Source organism: Vombatus ursinus, unplaced genomic scaffold, assembly GCF_900497805.2.
Source record: "Vombatus ursinus unplaced genomic scaffold, bare-nosed wombat genome assembly UNPS02014805.1, whole genome shotgun sequence".
Classification (NCBI taxonomy): domain Eukaryota; kingdom Metazoa; phylum Chordata; class Mammalia; order Diprotodontia; family Vombatidae; genus Vombatus; species Vombatus ursinus.
In genome coordinates this window covers 15,943,132-15,969,187 of record NW_020954583.1, presented here as the reverse complement: position 1 = coordinate 15,969,187, position 26,056 = coordinate 15,943,132, and the positions used below count along the sequence as shown (strand labels likewise).

The following is a 26,056-nucleotide window of genomic DNA, read 5'->3' as shown; positions in this document are numbered from 1 at the left end:
ATATATATATATATATATATATATATATATATATATATATATATATTCAACCAATCAATAAGTTTCTATTAAAGGCCTAGTGTATACCCCTATAAAGTGATCCTAACAATAGCAACTAGGATATTCACAGACTTCATATCCCAGGTGGAATTAAAACATATTGATGGAATCTTTTAAGAGCAAGGTAGAGCTCTTATTATAGGGATCAGTGAGGAACTTGAGGCATCTTTCTGGTTTGACCTCCTGACAAGCATCAAAAAACCAGAAGGATTTTGGAAAAGTGAACACTGTTAGGCTCAGAGCAGCCAACTATTTATTATGCTTCAGGTTTAGGGGTCATGTGGCTTCTGGTGTCTTCAGTGTCTCATTGATAACCTATGAGGCAGTTGGGCATATAGCAGACTTGTATCCTGAAGGAGAGTTCAAAGTGCTGGATATAGGGAGCTTATACTGGATCTCATTTATTGGGGAGAATATGTGGGTTTCTCAGCAAGTTCACCAGGTCGCAGGAGTAACAGAGGTGTTTGAGGAGCCAGGTATGGGAATATGGTTTTATTAAGAACATGTCTGGACAAGAACATGTTTGAGAAACAATATCATGTTATGTTTTGCACTAAACTTTGCTTGACTTGCACAATGTGTTGCTTCAGGGCACTTGGGAGGCAAATATAGGTGGCCTCACAATATCAAGTCAGTCCTGCTCAGGCGTGATAGCCCAGCCCATACAATCCACCCCCTTAACACCTGAGAGTACTTAAAATTATTTGATTGAGAGAATTCTGTAGGATTTCCTTCCAGATCAATAATCTCTATCAATCTAATGTCATTACTAATAGGGTTAGCCAGAGCCAAGGTCTAGCTAGTAGAAAAGGTCAAAAAATGTTTCATTCTGATGTACCTCAGAGAGCTAGGTGGCCTCTTCTCTAATTTAATCTATTAATTGCTCTACCTATCCAGTAGTGTTAATCTAATATGAGCCCAGGGTATTGATGAGGGCGCATATTCTGCCTTGGTTAGCCAAGAGATACTCAAGCATTAGCCAGCTGACAAGGACTTTGGAGGCTAATGAGTTGTGGTTTACCGGTCAGTGGCCTCTGCTGTCACATTAGCAGGTTATGTAGAGAGTGAAACACCTAAGCCTCTGCGAAGAAGAACTCTAGTGGGCCTGTTTACCAAGTATTAGGCATGCCTTGGAAGAGTCCCCTTTTTACTCTTTGTAATCTTATACACTCAGGGTCAAAAACAGTAAGCACCAAAAAAGGGTAACATGGACCAAAAAAAAAATATTCCTGACAGGATACTGGGGCAGGGAAAGCCCTGTTCCCACAAGGGTATATAACACCTGGAGTCAGCAGGGCCCTTCCATCACCACATTGTACATAGGTTAAGTTCTAACCTCACATGGTACAAGACTTAAGATTTCTCAACTTCCCAGTGTCCATAATGCTCAGTCAAGCCGCGAACTGGATAAAGCTACACACCCACATGATGATGATTTCTAGATCTGATGAGATCTTTCAGTCAGTAGTTATAACCATATGGGATGGTGATCATATTCTAGTTAGGAAATAGATAGGATCCCATGAATCAAGGTTGTTCCTTCAACCAAGCCCCTCATTTTCACATTGTTATCAGGGATACATAGACCTTCATTTCAGGAGTTCCATGGCCTGGGTGTCGCACCCAGCAACAAGTCTAGTTCTCTGATTTAGTGATGGTTTCCATAACTTATGAAGACCATTACACAAGTGTAGTCTGATTTGTATTAGTCTGGAAAATAGGGCTAGAAGAGTCACAAGGCACCAGTAAGTCATGATGCTGAATCAGCCACATAGCAGTTGCAATGATTATTGCTGTTAATAACAGGGTCAGAGTCCAGAAGGCTGGTTCATCATGTGATAAACATTACACGATATTCATGATAATCATATAACAAAATAGGTCAGTTATTCTCCCCCTTTTTGTGTGTTCCCCCCATTTAGTCTGGTTCAGATATGTTCTTTATCAACTGCATGATAGCTAAGCTATCCATCTTCTAATATCTAGACAGTGTCCCCACTGCCTGCAGCTATGATGTCTATTGGGACTTACTTTTCACCCCCCGGTCTTGTTTTGGTACCAAAACTTCTGTTCCAAATGAGATATGAAAGGTTGGTTTAGTGGGTATGAAAGGTTGGTTTAGTGGGTATCAGGTATATGCAATCCAATACTTTTTCTGGCATAGCTTTCTCATTTTCTGGTACATAACAACATAAGAAAATACAATGATTTGTTTCTGTCTCCAACTAGTGATAAAGACTAGTTGGTATCAGGTGGTATGTGGGCATTGAGGGTCATGTCAGCCTCATTTGATTACTTCAGAGGGTGAATAAGTATGAGTATACAAGCCATCCACCCCTTGAACAGGGCTTCAGGGGAAAAATGAAAGGGTCAATAATTGTTAGATTTTGCATCTATGTTTGTGTTATGATCACAGGCCTTCTTCTCCATCTCTACTCCTTGGTAAGTTGTGTCCCATTAGTTGGTCCAGCAAATATTGTTCTTTCCTTACAAAAGCAGAGTTCAAGGTGAAAACAATTTAGGGAAGGGGGTCAGCTCACCCAGGCCAGGGAAATGAAAGGCTAACTTAAGTTATCTTCATCTTTCAGTGAAGTTAGAACCTTGTGGGTAATAGGTACATGTAAATACCATGTGATACCTTGATCTTGCCCATTATTGGATTAATTTTGTAGAAATAGTGTCCAATTATCAAGAGAGATATAATCTGGTTACTTAGACTTCCAGCATAGATGTTGCTCTAGTGCTGAGATATTCAATTTTGTGTTGGGATGCAAAACTGGAACTATCTTGTATTCAGTATTGGTATCCATGGCAGTCAGTAACAGGACAACATAAACATCCTGGTTTCACCTCCCTTGGAATCTGCCCTGGAGTCTGGGCTGGGGCCCTTCATGTTTCTGGCATATGGGACACTGATGAACAGCATCATTAGCCTCTTCTGAGGTTAGGTATATGCCCAGTTGGCTGACCAATTGGTCATTGTTAACGTGTTTTGATATCTAGTTAGAGTGTGAACCTATGTAGTAATGTAAGAGATAGATTGATTATATACCTTGTCTCTTCTGAAATTCCATGGGTCTTTCTGGTGCACTGAGACAAGTGTTATGAATATTTAGTGGTGTAGCACAAGGGATATTATTTTAGTCCATACGTTGGTACCCCACATCAGGTTTCATTTGATTTCCTATCATTTTGCTTCCATTATACCCAATCATCCAGGAAGGTCTTTGGTGACGGGTAGAGGAATCAGTAAATATAAGTCTGAGAGTTCTAATTCTAGGAGCATAATTGTAGCCTGACCTATTGTGTGGATTGTATTTTTCTGTGTATGGTGTGGGTCTTACCAGTAATGTCATTACATATTGCTACTAGTGACAATTTTATGCTTCCATTCTCAAATGGATGGTGCTGCCTATGAACCAGGAAATCTGCACCCTCTGAAAGCTCTGTATATCAATTAACAATTGATATAAGGAGTGTAATGGGTAGCTAAGCCACCTCATCTGCCTTGAGGGTGTTTAGTACCTGATCTAAAGCATTTCTGACAGCTTCGTGGGCTAATAATCATTTTGTCACCTACATAATGCAGGATCAACACCCAGGGGAAAGAGGTATATAACCTTGGTTACAGTTCAGCCCACTAATTTATGGCATATCATAAGGTATCCTTCAGGCAAGACAATCAAGATATATTGGAAGCCCTGCCAGGTGAAGGCAAACTGTTCTTGGTCCTTCTTACGGATGGGGCATGGAGAAGAAGACATTTGCTAAGTCAGTGACTGCATACCAGTCCCTCTTGGTGGTCACTAACCTTTTGTTAAAGTGACCATGTCAGTCAGTTGGACCTATAGGGAATGCTACCTTGTTAAGTTCTCTTTAATCTGTTGTCAGTCTCCAAGTACCATTTGCCATTGACCTTTTCCACTGCTACACAGAAATATTATTTCATGAGATCATGGGTTTCAAAATCCCTGCTTCTTGCAATTTCACCTAAGACTTTGATGTACCCATCCCCTCCTGTTATTGGTACTGCCCAGTTTGAACAACCAGAAAGAGGTTAGATAATGCAGATTGTGGGAAAGTATGTTCTCACCTTGTGTCCACTCCTAGTGGCAGTATGGCCCTATCAGATAGGATAACATGTCAATGAAGTGTTACATTCATCAGAAGGAGTTGTTATGACTATGCATGTAATCAGAACAGAGTCCCTACCATCACATGGGCTTGGTCCTGTGTTCCTAAAATAGGGGTATTGTAGCAGAACCTGTATAAAGGTATTTTCTTTTCCAATGAAGGGCCACCCTTCCAGGGATTACTATAACTTGAATCCCAGTTTCCAAGAGGCCTAAATAGTGCTGAGTCTCCCCATTAGGCCAGTATAGTTTCTGGTACATAGGGCCAGCACTTAGAGGGTAAGAGACCGTCAGGTCTAGGTCCCATCCATAATCCTTCCAGTCAGGAATCAAGCCTTTGTAAGGAATCAGGTCATGGTAAAGGGACCCTATAGCCTCCACAATAAAGGCAAAAGCCAAACTGACTCTGATTCCCTGTCCAGCAGGGACTCTAGGAACATCTCTGGCCTTTGATCCTCCCCCTCAGAACTTAATGGTTTCAGGATACTATCCTCTGGACCCCCTGTGATCTCACTCACTGAGTAAGGCAAGAAATCAAAACCAACCCAAAAGACACAAAGTACTCCCTGGAGGGGCTTAATTCATCTATGAATTCTCCATTTTTTTTTTGCATGTCTCTGGTGGATATTGTCTAGTTCCTTTTCACTGTACCTTCCTTTCTTCTAACACGCATCCACATTACTGGTACGGGCCTCAGTCATACACTTTGTTTTATGTTCTTCTCACCTTAATAATTTCATCTAAGTTGGGCAGAAACAGCCACAGGAGTGAGTGTTCTGTGTCTTTCTGGTTGGTTTTGATTTCTTGACTTAACCAGTGATTAAGATCACAAGGGGTTCAGAGGATAATATCCTGCAACCACTGAGCTCCCCAGAAGACCTGCTACTTCTTCCTAATCATAATACCCCCATCCACTGGTGGGGGTGTTAGTCGCTTACTTTCCCCACAGTAGCATGTCAGTTTTTCACACCCCACTTGACAAGCAGCAAAAAATCAGAGGAGTTTCAGAATAACCAATACCAATACTACTAGGATCAGAGCAATAAATGCATTTATTAGGCTTGCAGGTTTAAGTCATCTGTTTCCCAAGGCCCTCTGTCCCAGAGGTAGCATACACGATGCTTTGGTGTCTAACAGGCTTCCACTCTGAAGGCAGACCCAGAATGTTGGGCAAGGGGAACATATGTAGGTTTCATAGCCAGTGTAACATGTAGCAGAAGAAATAAAGAACATGTTTGAAAAACAAGGCATGTGAATATGGTTTTACAAATGACATCTTATATTTTTTTTCACTAAGTTTTGAATGATTTGCACCAAGTATTGCATTAGAGGATTCAAGGGTCAAATAGGAATGGCATGACAATATGAAGTCCTTGCTCGTTTTGGGCCAGGTCTATCTTACACCAGCTCAGTGATTTGGGCTTTGGATTTGAGCAACACTCGTGTACCATAAAATGCAACAAAAAATAAATTTACTTACCACAGAATTAAAATGATACAATTCACTAACAATACACACTTTTCCCTCTAACTCTATATCATCAGGATAGCAATGCTGAATCAGAAAGACTCCCTGAAGGAAAGTAGAAACTTTGCCAAACTTCAGAAACACCAAGTCTCCATAGGCTGTTTTTGTTTCTTTATTTGTTTGCTTTTCAGTTTGGGTTTGGGGTTTGTTTGTTTGTTTTATGTCCCTAAAAATGGCCTCCTTGCCTCTATAAGGGCCAATGTAAAATAAATGATGTTCCAAAAGCATACATGTGATCCGGGGGCCAAGATCCCAAAAATGCTTAGAGGGGTACTTCTACTTCTTAAAAAAGTGTTAGGGTTTTTACTAACAACTGACCTCTAGAAAAAGACTTGCATGGGCGAAACTGTGGAAGGAGCTTAATACAAATAAATGAAAGGTTTTTTAAAATCCAACAATATAAAAATACTCTTTTTGAAAGTAAAATTTATCAGTGAGGGTAATATCAATTCACAGTATTTCCTGGCATAAAACAACTTCAACAATGAATTATTCCTATTCAGGAATCTCAATCACACACCTCCAATATAGTCCCCAATCTCTATTAACAGGTAATTGTAACTTGTAGTAAAGGTAGAAAAGAGGCCATAAGCCTCTTGCAACTGGTCCTAAGGTCCAAGTTCATACCAAGCCTCATCCCATACCACCACCCCCTGAACTAGATCTGACTCAGGCCAGTTGCCTGGTAGTTTAGTTTCAATATAGGAACAAAATGAGAACCTTATAAATCATTTAACAGTTAACAAAAGGAGACTTACTTAGCTATAGCAAGAAACTTATACTCAGCAAGGCTAGGCCTTGAGGACACCTTAAGTTGATTTAGCTGAGCAAGGATTCCTTGCCTGAATTGCCCATTGTGATTCACTAGTCACGAATCAGAGGGAATACTTGGAGCTCCTCTTGGCTGCTTTGTATTCATGTGACCAGAAAATCATGCCAACAGCCTGAGCTTTTGGTTTCCTGAATCAATCAAGTCTCAAGGATGGTCTCAATGCCTTTTATAGAAAAAATACCATGTTGGTTGTGGTCCTTCATTCTCAAAGATGACCAAAATGATATCTTTATGTGGTAGTCAAGATACAATGCGTCCAACTGGCTAATCAGAACAATACGAGCTCAGAATGCTCTGCCACAGATTAGGCACAAATAGTCCCTAAGAACATTTGGAGTGAAGATGTCTCTACATTTGAGCATCTCATATTTCTTTTGAGCCACTACAATTCTGCTTTATTTATAGAGCACAGATTCTTCTTTGATGCAGACATACCATTGCTGGGCAGTCGTTTGCTAGTGTCTCCCATGTCATGCAGTTGATACCATAGTTCTTCAGAGAGACTTCAAGAGTGTCCTTGTATTGTGTCTTCTGACCTCCATTTGAACACTTACCTGGTGTGAGTTCTCCATAAAATAACCTTTTAGGCAAATGTACATTTGGTATTTGAATAGTATGGCCAGCCCATGGGAGTTGCACTCTTTGCAGCAGAATTTGAATGGTTGGCACTTCAGCTCAAAAAAAACTACAGTGTCCAGTACCTTGTCTCGCCAGGTGATCTTCAAAGGCAACATTTAACTCCATTAAAAGTAAAATGAAAGTGAAACGTGGAGAGTTACAGGATTCTTGGCTCAGTAAGAAGGCAGATGAAATTAAGTTTTATGCTGATAGTAACAATCCAAAGTGCTTTTATAATGCCCTGAAGTCTATTTATGGGCCAAAGATCTATGGTGCATCTCAGCTACTTGGTGCTGATAGTCACATTAATTAGTGATAAGGACATGATCCTGGAGAAATGGGCTGAATGCTTCCATAATGTTCTCAACAGACTGTCATTAATCAATGCTGAAGCCATTGACCTAATGCATCAGGTTGAAGTCAATCCCTCTCTCGCCAAATTTCCAACTGAAAAAGAGGTTTGGAATGCCATTAGGCTTCTTTTGTGTGGCAAAGCACCTGGTACTGATACTATTCCAGCTGAGATTTATAAGGCAGACTTATACACTGCTCATACAAAAGCTAACAGAATTTTTCTGGGTTATATGGCAAGAGGAGATTATCCACCAGGACTTGAAGGATGCCTCCATTGTCCATCTCTATAAAGGTAAAGGAAATAGATTGTCCTGTGAAATCACAGGGTGAGATCTCTCTCTTAGTCATTGCTGGCAAGATTTTTGCCAGTCTTCCCTAATAGGCTGGTCCTTCACCTAGAAAATGGTCATCTACCTAGCCAATGTGGCTTCAGAGTGGACTGAGGAACAGTCAATATGGTATTTGCTGTCTGACAACTCAGGACAAGTGCCAGGAGCGGAAGAGAAGTCTACACACAACATTTGTTGATCTGACCAAGGTCTTTGATACAGTCAGTTTTGAGGTCTTGTAGAAAATTATCTCAAAATTTGGTTGCCCAGAAAAGTTCATCAGGATTGTACACCAATTTCATGATGCCATGCTTTCCTACGTTCCGCATAATAGATGATGCTCTCAAGCTTTCCCAGTCACCAATGAAATGAAGCAAGACTGTATGCTTGCTCCCATGCTTTTTGGCATAATGTTGTCAGTTGTCAGATACCTCTAATGAAGACAAAAATGGCATCAGGCCAGCAACCACACTAATGGCAAAGTACTTAACTTGAAAAGGCTACAAGCCAAGACTAATGTGGAAGGAGATTGGCACATGATTTTTTTTGTTCTTGATTTTTGTTTTTTGAGGATTAGTGACTATGTAGGAAGTGTCATCCATTATCTCTGAGGTAGTCATAATTATCCTGGTTTTAGAGGTGCTGCTCCTACTTATGGTGACTTTTTCATATTGAGAGATCAACTGTGAATTGCATTCCTCATGAGTTAGGGAAAACTGCCTGCACCATCACCTACTTAGTGTTTCCTTGCCCACCAGCCAAGACCTCAGAACCTCCCCCTTTCTAAGAGGTGGTGGTGGGGATTGGGATGCAAAACTTTTTTCCCATCAAAGGTCTCTGAGGGGCTGTTTCCTTCTGTAGGGGCTGGTTAGACACTTGAACATTCTCCTTGTGGCTAGAAAGCAAGCCCCTTCCCAACACTACCCCTTGTTTCTCCAAGCCTTCCCTGAGGAAGAGTTAAATATGATCACCCAGTGTTGTACAGCCTGTAATGTGTGGTTTATACTATAAAGCGATGATGGACATGCTTATTGCCCCTGCAGATGCCATTTCTGCCACTGGGTGGCCAATTCCTCTGAGAACTATCCCGCTATGATGTTACCTCTGGGACTCATATGTCTGCCTACTGAGTACTGTTGTCCTCTACCACTAGGACTCGAATCTCTGCCAGCTATCTCTGAGGCCCACATCTCAGCCTGTTGACCTGTTGCTTCCTGCCTTCTGTTGCCCTTGGCGCCCATGTTTTTGCCTGTCGGCCACTGCTGCATATCTATCTGCTGCCTACTCTGCCACAGTCAACTACTTCCCCACCCTCCTCCCCCCTGTCCCCTGCCCCTGGCCATGTTCCAGTGGAGGACAACTACTTCTAATACTTGAGCTCTTCTTTTGTATGCTGGGACTGAGGGCTATGGCACTACCTCTGCTGGGGCCTGTTTCTGCCCTCCTGTATCAGGCCTGATTCTTCCTGCCCTTATTTAAGTATTTATGAGAATCAGCAGTCCCACAGTGGCTATGACTATCATATACTTTCCACATTTCCTCCCACTTCCAGCCATACAGTGTTCTGAGTCTTAAGAATGTGGTGCCCAAAACTACCTATTTGCTCCGTACAGATTGAGATACCAATTAGAACTGAGGAACCCACCTCTTTTCTGGCCTTGTGGTTTAAATAGGTCCTCAAGACAAAAGATTTGGGGAAAGATAGATGGCTTGGACTCCTCTGGGTGAGGATTTAGAACTTCTTTTGAACCATTATAGAGTGTCAGGTGATAGGTGAACACCACTTGGAAGAGATTCCAAGTGGTGTTTATGGATCAGAGTGCTTCAGAACCCACTCTCCCAACCCCCAAGTTCAATTATAGGCATGTTTCTAGGTTCAAATACTGCATGCAAACTAGAGGAAGCACCCGTGGCTCTTCGCCTACACATATTTCCATAACAGATGCACTATGGATTAGTGAACATCATGTTGAACCTGGGATCAGGAAGCCCAGATTTGACTCCTGCCACAAACATTGATTGGCCATAGGCAAGTCAATTCAATTCATAGGACCCTGATTTTACTCATTTCTAAAATGGAGATGGTAATACTTGTATTACCTGTCTAAAAGGACTATTTCACTAAGGAAAGTGCTATATAAATAAGGGCGGTTATTGTATGCAAGATGAGAAGTCTAAGGGGTTTGTCCTTATAACTGGCATATAAACATCAGCAGTAGCAAAATTAAGTATATCCATTTTTTAAAGGGAAAGTCTCTTAATGGAAAATTTTACTTAGAAGGGGAGATTGCATTCATAACTCATGTTTTGTTATAATTATGTCAGTATTGTCATGAATCTCTATAACATGTCAGTATGTATAGTAGAAGGGTAAGTTCATATTTATTAGCATGTAGGTAAAAGTTCTATCAAGATGGAAACTAGCTATTGGATCTACATTAAGCTGATGTATTCTTTTAGTTCAATAAAATGTCTACTAGACAGGTAATAGAAATTATCTATTGAAAGTAATCGTTATATCACTATCAATCAAATAAGATATTACTGAAATTATTTTCTCAAGAAAAATTACTTGGAGGGGCAGCTAGGTGGCGCAGTGGATGGAACATCGGTCCTGGATTTAGTAGGATATGAGTTCAAATCAGGCCTCAGACACATAATACTTACTAGTTGTGTGACCTTGGGTAAGTCACTTCACCCCATTGCCTAGTCCCCCCCAAAAATTACTTGGAGAGTAGAAAACAGGTCAGGCAAGATTTTATTCACCATTCTGTGATCCCTGGGAAGGTTCCCCTTTCTACGAAACTGTTCTGATAAATGCATTCTTTTTCCTCCTGATCCTCAGAACTTCTTTTTCTAAGATGCCAAAGATCAACATTGTTGTTAATGGTAATAAAAACCTAAACAAACAGGGTAGTGACTATAGATGTTCTCATATCATTCTCTGTCATTCTGTTCAGGGACTAATTATGGCTGCTGCCATTTTTTGTCCATAATGTGAGAATAACTATATTATCATGGAAGTAATGGTCCCATTATAAAAAAAAAATGATGACCTCCAAGCTCTCTACTTACATTGACTTTGATTTTTGATGTTAAAAAAGTAAATGATGTTTCATAATTTAAGATACTATATTGCCCATATTAATAAAGCCAACCCAAGTTTTTAACTTGAGCTAAGCTGCTGCTGAATTACTTTTAATTTGTGCTTTTGTGCATGTGCAAATTTTGCATTCCAAGTAGACAAAATGTTTGCCCTATTCCATTTCTGTATCACGTTACTGAAACAGTAAACAGTTCATATTATTTGCAAAAATAGTTGTATTAATTTTTAAAGTTTATAAAGTAGCACTTTAAAAATTTCACAAGTCCTTTCAAATCATAGACTTACTTTTAAGAGTTTAAAGATAAAAATATTACTGCTCTGGATTAATTTTATCAACATGCCTTTGATGGTAAAGTATGGGGTTGTGTCCTTAGACATTCCGTTTTCCACAGAGGGCTTATGCAAAAGAGCATCATAAATGCACTAAAATCTGACATTTGAAAGAATTTGTTATGGTTCATTATTTCTTTGAACAATGAATGTGTCATGAATATATGAATATATACACATGAATATATCAATAAATGTACTTTGATAGTGCAAACATTTTAACTTATTCAGTGTTGAAGTGTTGTAATGACTGAAAAGAAAAACATCATTTTGAGTGATTTTATAAATTATTTTTCTCTTATATTATTTTATTGTTTATACTCCTTACAGTAGTAACACAATGAGTCAGGGTATTTTGAAAACAAGAGTAAATCTTATATAATTTATTTGGGTTATATACTCTTTGTTTGTTTTTTAAATGCACTAATATTCAATATTTCTGAAACATTTGTTGCTTCCAGGTGGGAAAGGTGGAAAGAAGAAGAAAAATAAAAACTCTTCTAAAACCCAGAAAAACAATGGATCGAGCTGGGCTAATGTCCCACTACCTCCTCCTCCAGTTCAGCCCCTCCCTGGCACAGAGCTAGAACACTATGCAGCAGATCAGCAGGAAGCTGGGTAACATTCTTTTTTATATTTATTTTATTTTTAATTTATGGAGTAAAACAAGCATTTTCATAACATAGCAAAATAAAATATGATTGCACATGAAACTGCAAATCTATTATGTACAACTTGCTATTCCTTTCAAATATATAATAAAGTTATCATGTAAATTTCATTTTTTTCTTTTCTTTTTCCTTCCCCACCCCTCTGTCTTAGAGATGACTTCCATTATAACTCTCATCTTGTGCATTTTGTCCTTCTCCTGTGTGTCCCTTCTCTGTCTACCACATATGCTTTGCATAGCTTATTTGTTTAATTTGGACCAGACCTATAATTTCATTATTGAAGGGAACTCTCAGAAAATAAACTCCCTACACCAATGCAGATCACATCATAGGTGCAGTAATAAATGTATATTGATTGATTAACAACTGACTGATTTTGCTTTTCTTTGTATCCTCAGTTCTTAGCACAGTGACTGACACATAATAAGCATTTAATAAATTCTTGTTGACTTGACTGGAAACCATTCCATAACGTAGAATTTTAGAGCCACCTGGAACAATGACAGGTTAATGATTTATCCAGGGTCACAGAGTCATTATGTGTCAGAGACGGGACGTGAAACTGGATCTTTCAAACTCAAAGATCCATTCTTTATCTGCTAGTCTAAGCTCTTTTTTATATTTACTATGTGTTATTTCTCTGAAAAATGGAACTAGGTCTTTCCCAATTCAAAGATCCATTCTTTATCTGCTAGTCTAAGCTCTTTTTAAGCTTTTTTATATTTACTGTATGTTATTTCTCTGAAAAATGCAAGATTCAACACATTGAGTATTGATTATTAATTTGTCATTAAGTAGCCAATCCTAAGAGAGGCCAAAAAGAGAACAAACTTCCTTCATCATCCCTTACAATTTTCTAGTGTAAATAACATAAAATATCATTGCTTTAGAATAATTGACCTAATAACCCCACCTGGTCAATGGGGTAAGGGAATCAAAAGTTTTTATCTGAGAACAGTAAGAAAAGTTAAAAAAACAGTTTTCAAACTAGAAAATTTTATTTGATCATCTTTTGTTTTAGCCAGAACTCTTTAAAAAACATGAGATGTATATTTTAATGGATTAAATGTATAAATATATGTATCTAATTAAATGAATTGCTTTAAATATATTTAAATTACATATATATTATATTACTTTATTATTATACTATATATATAAATATATTATTAGATTAAATATATATGTATATACTCTGCCCCACCCCTCACAGAGGGACAGAGCATTGATCTTCACTGGTGAGGACAGCATCTCATACCAGTGGGCTTTGAAACATGGATGACATATGTATGTTTATATGTATGTTCATATTTAGGATACTAAAATATTGCTCATTTTAGTCATCTGCACACAGTACATTTATATTTGTTTTCAGCACAATACAATGAAATGTTGATAGATTTGTGTAAAATCTATTGTCTGTATATTCCTAAATGTTTGTAAACCTAAATAACAACAATAACAACAACAATAACAGCTAACTAACATTTATATAGAGGTTTGTGGTCTGCAAAATATTTTGCATATGCTATCTCATTTGATCCTTACGACAACTCTGTGAGGTAAATGCCATTATTATCCTCATTTTACAAATGAGGAAACTGAAGCTGAGAAAATTTGAGTAACATGACCATAATCACACAGCTAGTAAATGTGTGAGGCAGGATTTTGTCTCAGGTTATCCTGACTTCAAGTCAATCACTTTAGTCACTACACCACCTCGTTGCCCAAGTCAACCCTTTCCATGATTTCCAAATCACCAATTCCCCTTTGTGTTACATGTAAAATACAGAATTTATTGATTTAAAAAGTATACATCTAGATTATTTTGCCAAAATTTAAAGTCCCTCCAATTATTTGAATAATTGGTTTAGTTTTCTTCATAAATGCAAAAGTTTTTTTCATGTGCTCACTATAGTATTTTATAGCCTAGTCCTGACCCCACATCCCCCTTTTCTGCTCATCTCAGTAAACAAAGAACTTCCTCACTTTCTCTATGGCATGCCTGCTGAGTTCTCCAGATTAACCTTCCCATCCAGAAATTTATGTATAATGCCAAGTTGACCTTTCCTTTTTACAAATGGCCTCTGCTGCCTCTCTCTCAGGTCACCTGCCATATATACCCCGATGCCTATATATTAAATTAATTGATATAATTTCCCCCAGATATTTCACATCTGTAATAGGACACTAAGAGGACTATCCTTCTCTTTTTGTGATAAAATACAGTGGGTGACCTTCTGTGATAAATGTTAAAGATATAAATACTGTTAAAGATATAAATAATGTCAGGTATTAGATAGGTCCTTAGAGAGGAGAATGCCAGAGACAGTGATCCAGTTTTTTGGCAAGGAAAGTTCGAACATTTCTGAATGTAAGAATGACTAGAGATAACTAGGATTTATCTTAAATGTAGTAGACAGGACAATTGGAAAATGTAGACTTGCAAAGAGAAAAGAGGGTAATGGTTACCCAAACAAAATCAAAGATGTTCAGGGAAATGTGGAAAGGTTTGAAGTATTTAAATTCTTTTTCTTGCCACCCTCCTCACCACCTCAGAGTCAGAGGAGCAAATTCAATAGAACGTACTAATGTTTGCAAAATACTGTCTCTGGCTTTTTGAAATCAAAACTAATTCCTTCAAAATAAATCTAATCTGTTCACTTAACTTTGTTATATTTAAAAGAATTACAGATTTTTCCTATACATATGAACATATTTCTTATATATAAAAACTTAAACACATCAGCATAGTGTATTTGACATAAAGCTGAGTATTGAATTTAAGGTCTGAAAATATATTATCTATGTATTCTGGAAATATAAATCATTTTAATTGTATTATTTCTTAGCTAAAGTGCAATATAGGTTATCCAATTGTCTGCATTTCATACATTCCATTTGATATATAAGAACAGTAAATTGATATAGTTATTGTGACTTGAACTTGACTTCTTTGTGTGTGTGTGTGTGTGTGTGTGTGTGTGTGTGTGTGTGTGCATGTGTCTCCTGGAAGAAAATATATTGTTCTCAAAGAGTTTTTATCCATACATATGTAAATATATACATATATATATATTATACACACATGTGTGTGTGTGTGTGTGTACCAGAATACACACATTAGTTATTTAAGACTCAAATAATTAATCATACTTTCAGAAAAATTTGAAGTTTCATAGTATTCAAGTGCTGATTTTTTTGGATTTTAAATATTACTCATTTCAGTTTTTCCATGCCATGTTGATGGGAATTGTAACCAAACTTTCAAAAGCATGTCCTAGAAATGAACTTGACTTTAAAAAAATGAAAAATGTTATCATTTTTGGATATACAGTCCTCTTCTTACTATCCTAATCTCCCCACACACACACTCCTCCCCAAAAAAGTAGAGTGAGTAAGAAGACGTTTTAAGGGAAACATTCTTCAACAGTAAACTACAGTTTTTTGTTATTTTAGTTGAATATAATTTAACTCAATAAATATTTATTAACTATTATAGGCAAAGCCTTGTACCTCCCACTCTAAAAAAAAATCTTGAAATGAGGGAAGAAGACAGAATTTGAATCTCCAAATCTCAGGATGTAGTTTTAATTTTAAATATAAAAGGTAAATAGTCTGTGGCAAAACAGAAAATGAATGCACCAGTAAGTCATTAATAGATTAGAGTGGAAGAAACTACTGGAGGGAAATAAAAATGAAATTGTTATAGGCAATAGAATACCACTTGTATTTTAGAATGACCTAATATTTGTCACAAAGATACATCATAGGTGACAGAACTGGTTTATATTTGTCTTCAGCATTTAAAAAAACAGCAACAACATTGGACTGAATCTTTTAAAATGTTTTATATACATATGCATATATGCCCCTACACCCACACACAGATATTAAAACACATGGACACAATCACAAATTTTCACATTTTCAACTTATTTCCCTTATCAGTATTTTTTTAGTTGCAACACAGATTTATGTTATTAGGGTGGTATTGCTATTTGCCACTCTCTTAAAATATATAGTAATATAGAATATAATACTTTCTTGCTCAAAGCTTCAAACTATTGATTTTTCTACTCAATTTTTAATTATAATGCTGCATATTGGTCTTTAATTGCTCAGAAGCTAGATATCATCATTGATATCCCTAAGAACCCATTTCTTGTTAAACTTTTCACAGTTCAAAATTACCATAGTTATCGTATCATGGCTCCATTGGAAATAACTTGATGGTTGTTCTGAACACACAGCACCCCAGGATGATAATTGTTCTCATTAACCCATCTTTCTGGATAATATGCCACTTGGCAAAACTATACCAAACTCTTTATTTCCCAGCATTCCCAATACTGAGCATTTTTTAAATGCCCATATGACACTAGGAAGAGCTTAGTGGTAATTAAATTGAAAATAAGTGCTTTGTTCTGTTGCAAATGTAGATTGACATGTCTTTGCTAATATTGCACTTCATTGTATTGTTATTACTAATTTGATCTTTACATTTGACCTTTAAAAAGTTAGTTCACATGCAACATTGTCATCCTCATTATTCACTAGGCAAGACAGATACTATGATGATTTTTATTTAACTGACAAATAGGTTAAATTATAGCATGTTTCTAAAAGACTGGCCCAGAGGTCTTTTCTTTGTCATAAGAGCATTTTTATGGTCATTTATTTCTTTTTGTAAGCAAAAAGAAAAAAAAATCCACGAAATTCTATCATTCAAAACAAATATATCATCTTTTAAAAGTGGAGGCAATTCTGAAAATATATAGCCTCAATTTTTGATACCAGAAAAGGCTAACTAGGCAATGTATTAAGAGGCTAAAAGCCCTCCCAAAATTTGTTAATGGAATGATCTGAATGACTGATAGCACACAATTAAGTTCTTTTAAAAAGCAAGGTACTTAGCTTCTAAGTATCTAGCTGTCAAACACAGATCAGAAATGTGTGACGCTTGTGCTGGCAATCACAGTTTCCCCTTTCTTTTTTCCTTAAGGGGACAGCCCCAAGTCTGGTAGTGTTTGTGGCCTATTTAGAGGTGAGGATCATCTCAGGTCAGAGTTCTGCCCCTTGGGTAGGCAGGTCACCAAGTCACCAATTCAGAGCCGTCATTTTACCTGGATAAAGAAATCTCTGTATTTTGAGTGCTGATAGGGTAGGAGACTGTCCAGCAGTATTCCCTAGTTCCCATATGATTTGAATTTTTTGCTAACCTACAACCCAGAGACCTCCTCCCCTTTGAAATTCTCTCTGTTCCATAGGGCTAGTCCTCTCTCTTATGTCATGGTAAGACTGGATGGCCCTACCACAGGAGATGAGGTGGGGAAGGATATATTCCAACAAATTGATGGGGAAAAAATGAAAATTAAAGAGAAACTAAAAAAAATAGCTACAAAGCTTTTAAAATTGGTAAGAGTTGTCTTATATTTTCTGTCTTCCTTCAGTAATCACATAAAAAGGCAACATAGTGTTGGACTAGACTACAGTTGAGAAGGTTTTGTTTTGAATCTTGCCTCTGACACTTACTAACTGTTTGACCTTCACCAAGCCATTTTACTTATCTAAAACTCAGCTTTCTCACCTGTCAGATGAGAGAGTTGGACTAGGTGGTCTTATTGGTTTCGTTGCAATTCAGAAATCTTATGATTTAAGTCATTCCAATTAGCTCCGTGCTATAGGTGGCATTCTGTGTAGTTTCAGATACATACAAGAATTGTTGATATATTGATTCATTGAATTTAGAGGTTGGTAACCTCTGTATCAAAATTTTTTAAATGAAACTTAAATAAATTAGTTTAGACAAATGAGTCAACCTTTCCAAAATAACTAGTTATGAACATTTTCTTTTGATTATTCAACGTAATCAGTAATCACATTGACATGACCAAAGTGAACACCATTCACATAGATGTGTCTGTAATTCAGAGCCAGGTGACATTATCAATAAACAGCATAGCAATATTCATTTAATTACACTTTTTTTTAAAGTATCAAATTATCATGACAATAAAAGAACACTTATGAATGATTATGATAAGCTTTCCCTCTAAATACTAAGCTCTAAGGTGAAATTGCTAGACACTATGGTAACCTTGAAGCCAGAATTACTCAATCTCTCTTTCAAAAAAAAACAGTTACATGAGACATAACTGACTTGTTTTTGTTACATTAAGGAAAAAAATTTGTTAAACTCATTGTATATTTTAAATATAAAAAGTGAGATAAATGGATTATAACATTAAATATAAAAATACTGGAAAGTTAAGGTAAATGGCAATTGTGTTTATTGGTACTTAGTTTTCTCATGGATGTTTTGCAAAATGTAATTAAATAAGAGAAGAGAACTGATTTTGCATGGGACTGGATAAAATAATTATGTTTAATAAGTAAAGTTTGAGGTGGGAGATCCCAGAGGAAATACAAGGCATTCAACTGGTTATGTGGAATTAGCATATTGAAGGAGTCCAAGTCTGAGGGTATTCTAGGAGTGTGTAAGAATCTAAAAATCATATTATGGAATTCCTAGTTCTCCAGCTTACAAGAGTCAACATTAAAATACAGTAACATTTCCCAGAGCTTTCTTAGCTTCTCAAGAACTTCTTCCTTTAGATTCTTTGATATGGTGAGAAAATACCGCAAAATATTTGTAATGCTAAGATTTAAAAACAAGCTTACCAGGCTGAGGAATTTTGCCCTCAGTAAGAGCGTTCAACAAGTCATGAGTAGAACTTTAGGGGAAAAACATGAAAATGTATTATAAAAATGAATTAATGTAGTACAATAACAGATATGATTATTATAGAAAATTAAAGTAATACACATAAGATTTACTATATCCAGCACTAAATATGTCAGTGTTTATTTGTTTTTAGGAGACCTGTGACTTTTTTGGTGTGGAGTCCCAGTGTGACATTTCCATCTAACAAGAGAGATCAGCATCTTTTCTGAAACTTTAAGTCATGGAAAATTTCCTAGAGCAATTAGAAATTAAATGACTTGCGTAGGGTAATGCAATCAGTCTATACCAGAGGCAAAACTTAAACTAGGTCTTCCTATCTTTGAACTTAGATCTTTCTACCTCCACGGCCAGCTTTCTCTTCTTTTCTTTATACTTCTCAAACAATCAAATATTAGCACAATACAAAATTAGAATATTACAATATTAGCACATTAGAACTGTAGAATATTAGTTTTTCCAAACACAATAATAAAGGGGCAACAGAACTAATTAGACATAGTGATATGAAGTTTTGTTGTTGTTTAACTGTCAAGATAATTTTTTTGTTTTATTCTATTTAAAAATTTCAGCTATGACAGTGATGGCTGGTGTCCACCATTACCAGTTCAAACATATTTACACCAAGGCATGGAGGATGAGCTAGAGGAAGATGATGACCGAGTCCCAACGCCTCCTGTTCGAGGAGTGGCCTCTTCACCTGCCATCTCATTTGGACAACAGTCTACTGCAACTCTAACACCTTCCCCACGTGAAGAGATGCAACCCATGCTTCAGGCTCACCTTGATGAGCTGACCAGAGCCTATCAGTTTGACATAACAAAGCAAACATGGTAAATACCAGAACAAAACAAATAGATGTCTAGAGAGATCAGTATGTATATATAATATTGAGTTCAAGGACATAGAAGAATAGAGCAAGAAGGTACCTTAGAGTTCATATAGTCAAACTCCCAATTTCATAGATAGCAAATTAATTAGGAGATTAAGTGACTAACAGTTCATTTCTAACATGGGATTAAAATACAAATTTTTTTGACTATTCAATTAAACATATATTGCATGTAGTTGGCATTCAAAAGTCTGATAAAATGAGATAACATTTATAAAAAACTTAGCATAGTACCTGGCACATAGTAGGTACTATAAAAATGTTTATTCCCTTCCACATTTCTGTTGAATTGAAATTGTATGTATGTACATATACACACATAAAATTTCTAGATATGTGACAGTTTGTGTGTATAATTAGCTTCTGGTATTGACATTCAACTATAGTTTCTTCCACAGAAGCTTGTTTAGTTTATACATACACACAGACTTACACATATACATTTACACATGCATATATGTATATTTTACAAGAAAAAATGTAGTGTGTAATAACACCAAATTTATCATGACAGCTACATGTATGTCACACAGTGGTTGGACTTGGAGTCAGAAAGACCTAAGTTCGAATCCTGTCTCAGATATTTATTAATTGTTTGACCTTAGGCAAGTGATTTAAACTCTCAATCTCACTTTAGTCATCTGTAACAATCACCTTACAAAGTTGTTGTGAGGTTCAAATTTGATGATTAATGTGTTTCGCAAACTGCAAAGCACTATATAAATGCTACCTATTATTGTTATTACATTAAGAGAGGATTAATTATAAACTCTAGGCTGCTATATTTTTCTCCCCAAGCCATAAAACGACATTAATTCCACAAATTGCAAAATTCATCCAAATTCAACCCTGTTACTATGTGCCAATGGCAGAACATTGGTAGTGGAATGATATGTCTCTTCCTCTTCATTTTAGGACTCTTCACACATATATCTTACTATTTTCTTCCTGTACCATCTTTCCTTTTCTGACAACATATCCTTGATGTTATCAATTTGGATAAATCTTATATTAGCAAAGTGAATCCCCACATCTCTTGGTTTTAGGGATCAGGAACTTGTATTTCTAGGGAAATTCCACTACATGGTGATCCTGCATCTTTTGGGTAACTAGGCTATAGGTCCTGCTTCTCTAATGACCATAACAAATTGTAAATGGGATAGGATCAGATTATCAAGGGAAATAAACTACCAAAATATAGCTATATTATTGGTTTCTCAGGTATTAGCCAAAATTGAAATATCAGTTCAATGAGTATTAAAACATGCATAATGATATATGACTCAAGAACAATTTATTTCTTATATATAATCTAAAAATCAAAGTGGGAAGGGAATAAACAAGATGGATAGATAATAGATCTATGTACATATGTGTGTGTTTATATGGATATATACACTCCTATATTTTCCTTCTTTGCATAACCCTAATCTATTTTCATCAGCATTGTCCCTCATTTTGGAAAGAAAATAATGAAAAAAAATTTCCTTTCCATAATTATGCTTTGAAATGATAATCATAAGGCCAGCAGAGGGTTCTCTAATTAGAATGAATCCATTAAAAATTAGTTGACTGCCTGTCATTGTCTGGACCTGGAGTTGAGGAAGGCAAAATCTAGTGTGCATTTAGTTCTCTACCATTCCCCCTTGCCTCAGTTTATGGGACTTTAAGCTAGAAATGACCTTACAATTGACCCCTTCAATTTATATATAAGTAAACTGAGCCCCACAGAAAGTCATAGAGTTAGTTGAGCCCAAAAGTCATAGAGTTAGCAAAATCCCTTGGTTACCTAAAAGTATATTGTTTATAGGCTGTATATTGCTTAATGTATGTCCAGTATTGTGAGAAGAAACCAACAATGTCCTGAGAATGTAATAGGTTTTTTCCCTATCCCAAATCACCAAATCTAGCATAAAACTTGAAAGGAAAATACTCTTAAAAGAAAAACATCTTGAAAGGAAAAATTCTTTGTGTATAAAAATGTCTATCTTTATATATTTTTAGAGAGAGAGAGAGATCTTTAAACCACTTGTAAATTACCTTCTTTTCTTTTCTTCTGCTCCCAAATACTCTCTGTGGTAGCTGCAGTGTGAAGGAATTGATAAAAGAAAAAAGAATTAAGAGATTTTTCAATCCAATTAGCATTGCCACTGATTGCTGTTTCATTCTAAGTGAGTCATTATTTAGTTAATTAGGGTTATCATATCAAGATTAACAAAGGCTATCAAAGATAGTAGGAAACCAAGACCCAAGTTCTTGAATAATATTGCCTTCCTTACCTTTTCACTTAAAATTTCAAGAAAATCAGAAAAAGAATTGGATAGTAGATGAACATATCATGTGAGTAAATATTTATGTCTCACTCTTATTATACTGCTAATACCTACCATTCTCAGTGTCTAAGGAAAAATTCAGCTTTCCATAGCTTGTTCAGGAATAGAATTTTTCAGTTCGCCATTTCTCAGCATGAAATTAACTTTCAATCATTGGTCATACACATGTGAACTGCCAATGTCCACTTACCCAAGAGATGATCCTACATGCACACTAAAATTGAAATTTAGAAAAGAAATATGAAACCAATGCAAAAAGAAGTAACTGATGTAATATTATCAACATAATTAAACAAAAAGGTATTAATTCTGATTTAAAAGTCTAGGAGCAAAAACTTTTGGATCCCTTTTGGATCTCTTTCCTATCAAGATTTTAAAAAAAAGGCCTCAGATATCAAAGGACAAAATTCATCAAGACTTTGAATAGCATGTCACAAATGATAGAATTTTCACTAATCTATGGTTGAGGATATGTGCAGACTTTTTGGTAATAAACAATCTTTAGCTAAATAGTTTGGGAGTTCCTGGCCAGCGAGAAACAGGATGTTTTGAGAACTACTCCAAATACTTACATAACAAGTTTTACTAGGAATCTCTGCCAAAAACTCTAATATGTTATTGCAGTGTAAAATATGAAAATAACTTGCTCTCTTCTCTGACCAATCCATTGCAGTCTAGTTGCTAAAATCACCATTATCAGTTTTGTTTTGTTTTTTTTTTAGCAGGTGAGAACAAATCTCAATTTCTCATTTAGGTGAACTACGTTCAAATAAACTGAGCTAAAATATCTTTCTTTTCTTACTCTATATCAATCATCGCAATATAAGGAAGTAGAAGGGTTTTTTAAAAATCTATATTAAATTCAGCAAGTAATTATTAAGCACCTGTAATATGCAGGGCACTCCTCTGGGTACTGAAGATGTAAAGATGAAAAACAATATAGTCTCTCTCCCACTTGACTGTGTTCTCCCTGAAAACAAGGTCTATAGTTTTGTTGTTATTTTTTGCCTTTCTTTGTATCTCCAGTTTTTAGAACATGAACACGGCAAGTGTTTAATAAATGCTTGGCAACGTGACTCCATGAGCTAACTTAGTGTAGGGATAAACTGTGTATAAATAAGTTATGTGTATAAATAAGTATGGCACAAGGTCATATGTAAATAAATTTAAGGGAAACAGGTTCTAGACTGGGGTTCTTAACTTTTTGTGAGTTTTATGTACCCCTTTGGCAATCTGATGAAGCCAATGGATTCTTTAGAATAATGTTTAAATTCTAAAATATATAGAATTAGAAAGGAGACCAATTATCGTGCAAGAAATTTATCACAATATTAAGAAAAATACAGGGTCTTGGACCTTAAGTTAAGAAGCCTGGCTCTAGACAAAGTTGATCCAAAACAAATAAGATATCACTTTCAACTGGTGGGATCAGGGAAGGTACATAGAGGAAGTGGAAATAAAGCTAAATCTTGTTGGAAAAGGACTTCAAGAGGTAGAATTTGGAAGTGAATGAGTTTTAAGGAAGCAGGGTATATAGATGTAGGTGGGAATATAGATGTTAAGTGGGTAGGAAGAACCGTACTCAAACCTACAGAAGTGGAAGAGTGTCCAGTTTGGCTGAAACATGGAGTATGTAAGAAGAGTCAAGTGAGGAAAGATTCAAAGTTAAGTTGAAGACAGATTGTGGAGGGCCTTCAATGTCAGACTTGGAACTTTCTATTTTTTTTTTTCTACAGGCAAGAGGGAGCTACAGAAAGTTTTTGAACAAGGGTCAAAGTGACATGGTCAAGCAAGCCTTTGCATAAATAAATAATATTTTATAAACTATGTAAAGTTAGACTGGAGAGAGCCTCAAGGCAGAGACAATAGTTAGAAAGTTATTAATTGAGAGGGATGGGTATTATTATGAATGAGTGAGGAAGGGATGGTAACAAGAAACACTGTGAAAGTAGAATTGAAAGCAATTCATTGTAAATAGGTAGTTAGTAAAGGGAAAAATTATGCCAAGATTTTAAAGTTTGGGTCACTAGGGGATGGTGAACGAAGTTGCTCAAAGACTTTCCAAAACAAAGCCCAGGAGAAGAATCACATAATTGAAAGGAACCTCAAAAATTCAGTCAGGTAGACAATAAACATTTATTAAGCACCTAGTATGTGCCAGCCACTGTGCTAAGTCCTGGGGCTTAAAAAAGAGGCAAAAGAACAGGCCCGGGCTATCAAAGCTAACGATATAATGGAGAAAGACAACAAATAAAGCGAAGCTGAAAAGGAGTTGGGGGATGGAGCAGGATACCTGATGTGGTGCATGATGAAGTCCACAGGAGTATAGCTGGATGAGAAATGATAAATGATTGTTCTGAGCACCCTTCTTAAATGGAAGATGTGGGAGGAGCTCTCCCTTCTCTTTCCTCCAGCCTCTTCAATCAAAGGGGCCTCAGAGCCAGAGGGTACTGCCAGCATGTGAATTCCAGTGTGGACGGACTTGAAAGAAGAGGTTTCTGAGGGCATAATGGCATCCAAAGGAGTGTAGCTGAGTTACAAATGGCCGTCTAGTCCAACCCATACTGTATGCTCACTACAATCATTGCCTTTTCTTCTTTTCTGCTCTACTCATGACACCAAGGTAGTCCCAGGTCACTGCCACACCACAATAACTGGTACTCTAATATTTACTGATACCCTTAAAATATTACCAGGGAACTATAATCAGGCTCCTTACCATTTTGATCTCCAAATTCACCCATCCTCCCCTTTCATTCCTGCATCTGACCAAGATCCAGACATGTTGCTGCTGAAACAGGGCAGTGCATGTCAAGTCTGTGGAGTACTGGGATACCTCAGCAGAAAGGTACAAGAAACAGCTGAAAGATGTGCCTGTAGACCAGGGGAGAGATAGAAGCCCAATGAATTGATTTCAGAGTCATAGGCATGGAAGCAATAGTGAAATCATGGGAGTGGGTTCTAGAAATGTTTTAGGAGAGAGTTTTAGAGATGATGGAGAGGTTCAAGAATAGAACATTTATAGACACTTTGAGCCCTGACCAAATTTTGAAATCACCCATATTAGCTCCCTCATTTTATAAGAAGAAACTAAGACCTATAAGGCTTAAAGTAGTGCATAATAAAACTAGAATCTTTAGCCCCTAACTCACTTCCAGGTGTACTTTCTACCATATCATACCACTTTACTATTATTTGGAGACTTCATGGATAGTGAGGTATATTTCTGTAACCTAGTTTACTTTTACGTAGGAGGTGTGGAAGGGAACAGGCATGTATTAAGCAACTACTATGTGCCAGACATTGTACTAAACATTTTACAAATATTATCTCCTTCGTTCCTTGCAACAACCCTGGAAGGTAGGTATTATTATTATCCCCATTTAACAATTGAGCAACTGAGGCAGACAACTTGAGTTACTCAGGGTCACAAAGCTAATAATTGTCTGATACTGGATTTGAACTCAGGACTTCTTTACTTCAGCAGTATTTTGTCAAGTGTGCCACCTATGTAATGTTTAAACTAAATGATTGGAGTAAAAGTTTTTAAAATACTTAGTTTTGAATGGAAATGGAAGAAATAATTATTGAGACTTTAGATATAAGCCACTTTCATAACTAAACTGTCATAATTAGAAAGACTAACTTTTTAAAATTTTAAATATGTGCTATGTAAAAGATGCTTTTTTCCCCTTCTTATAGGCACATGCAAAGCAATACCCAACCTCCTCAGCCCCCAGTTCCACCATTAGGTTATGTTTCTGGAACCCTGATTTCAGATTTGGAGACGGATATTCCAGATGATGATGATGACGATGATGATGATGAGGAGGAAGAGGAGGAGGAGGAGGAGGCATTAGAAATTACTAGGCCCCTGAGAGGTCAAGAGCAGACTCCAGGATCCAGTATGGACAATCTAGACAGTTCTGTGACAGGTAACAACTGATTTATCAGAAATAACTGACCTATTTATATATTTAAATGTATCACAAATCAAATATGTTTTAGCAAGGTTTATTTCATTCTATTTCTATAACATTTTAAATATGTTAATGTGAAACACAAAGTTAAAAGGGGATTTGGAAATATTTTTGCTTTGCTGCAAAAATGATAAGAAAATTCATG

General features: G+C 36.5%; 1 protein-coding gene across 2 annotated transcripts in view; it reads left to right on the top strand.

Annotated features, from left to right (window-relative positions):
• ROBO2 (roundabout guidance receptor 2) overlaps window positions 1-26,056 on the top strand; it is a 633,674-nt gene that overhangs the window by 582,046 nt on the left and 25,572 nt on the right. For both annotated transcript variants that reach the window (XM_027874186.1, XM_027874188.1), the window contains exons 21-23: window positions 11,752-11,908; window positions 19,279-19,539; window positions 25,634-25,866. In XM_027874186.1, coding sequence (XP_027729987.1) covers window positions 11,752-11,908; window positions 19,279-19,539; window positions 25,634-25,866 — 651 coding nt within the window. The remainder of the gene's footprint in view (window positions 1-11,751; window positions 11,909-19,278; window positions 19,540-25,633; window positions 25,867-26,056) is intronic.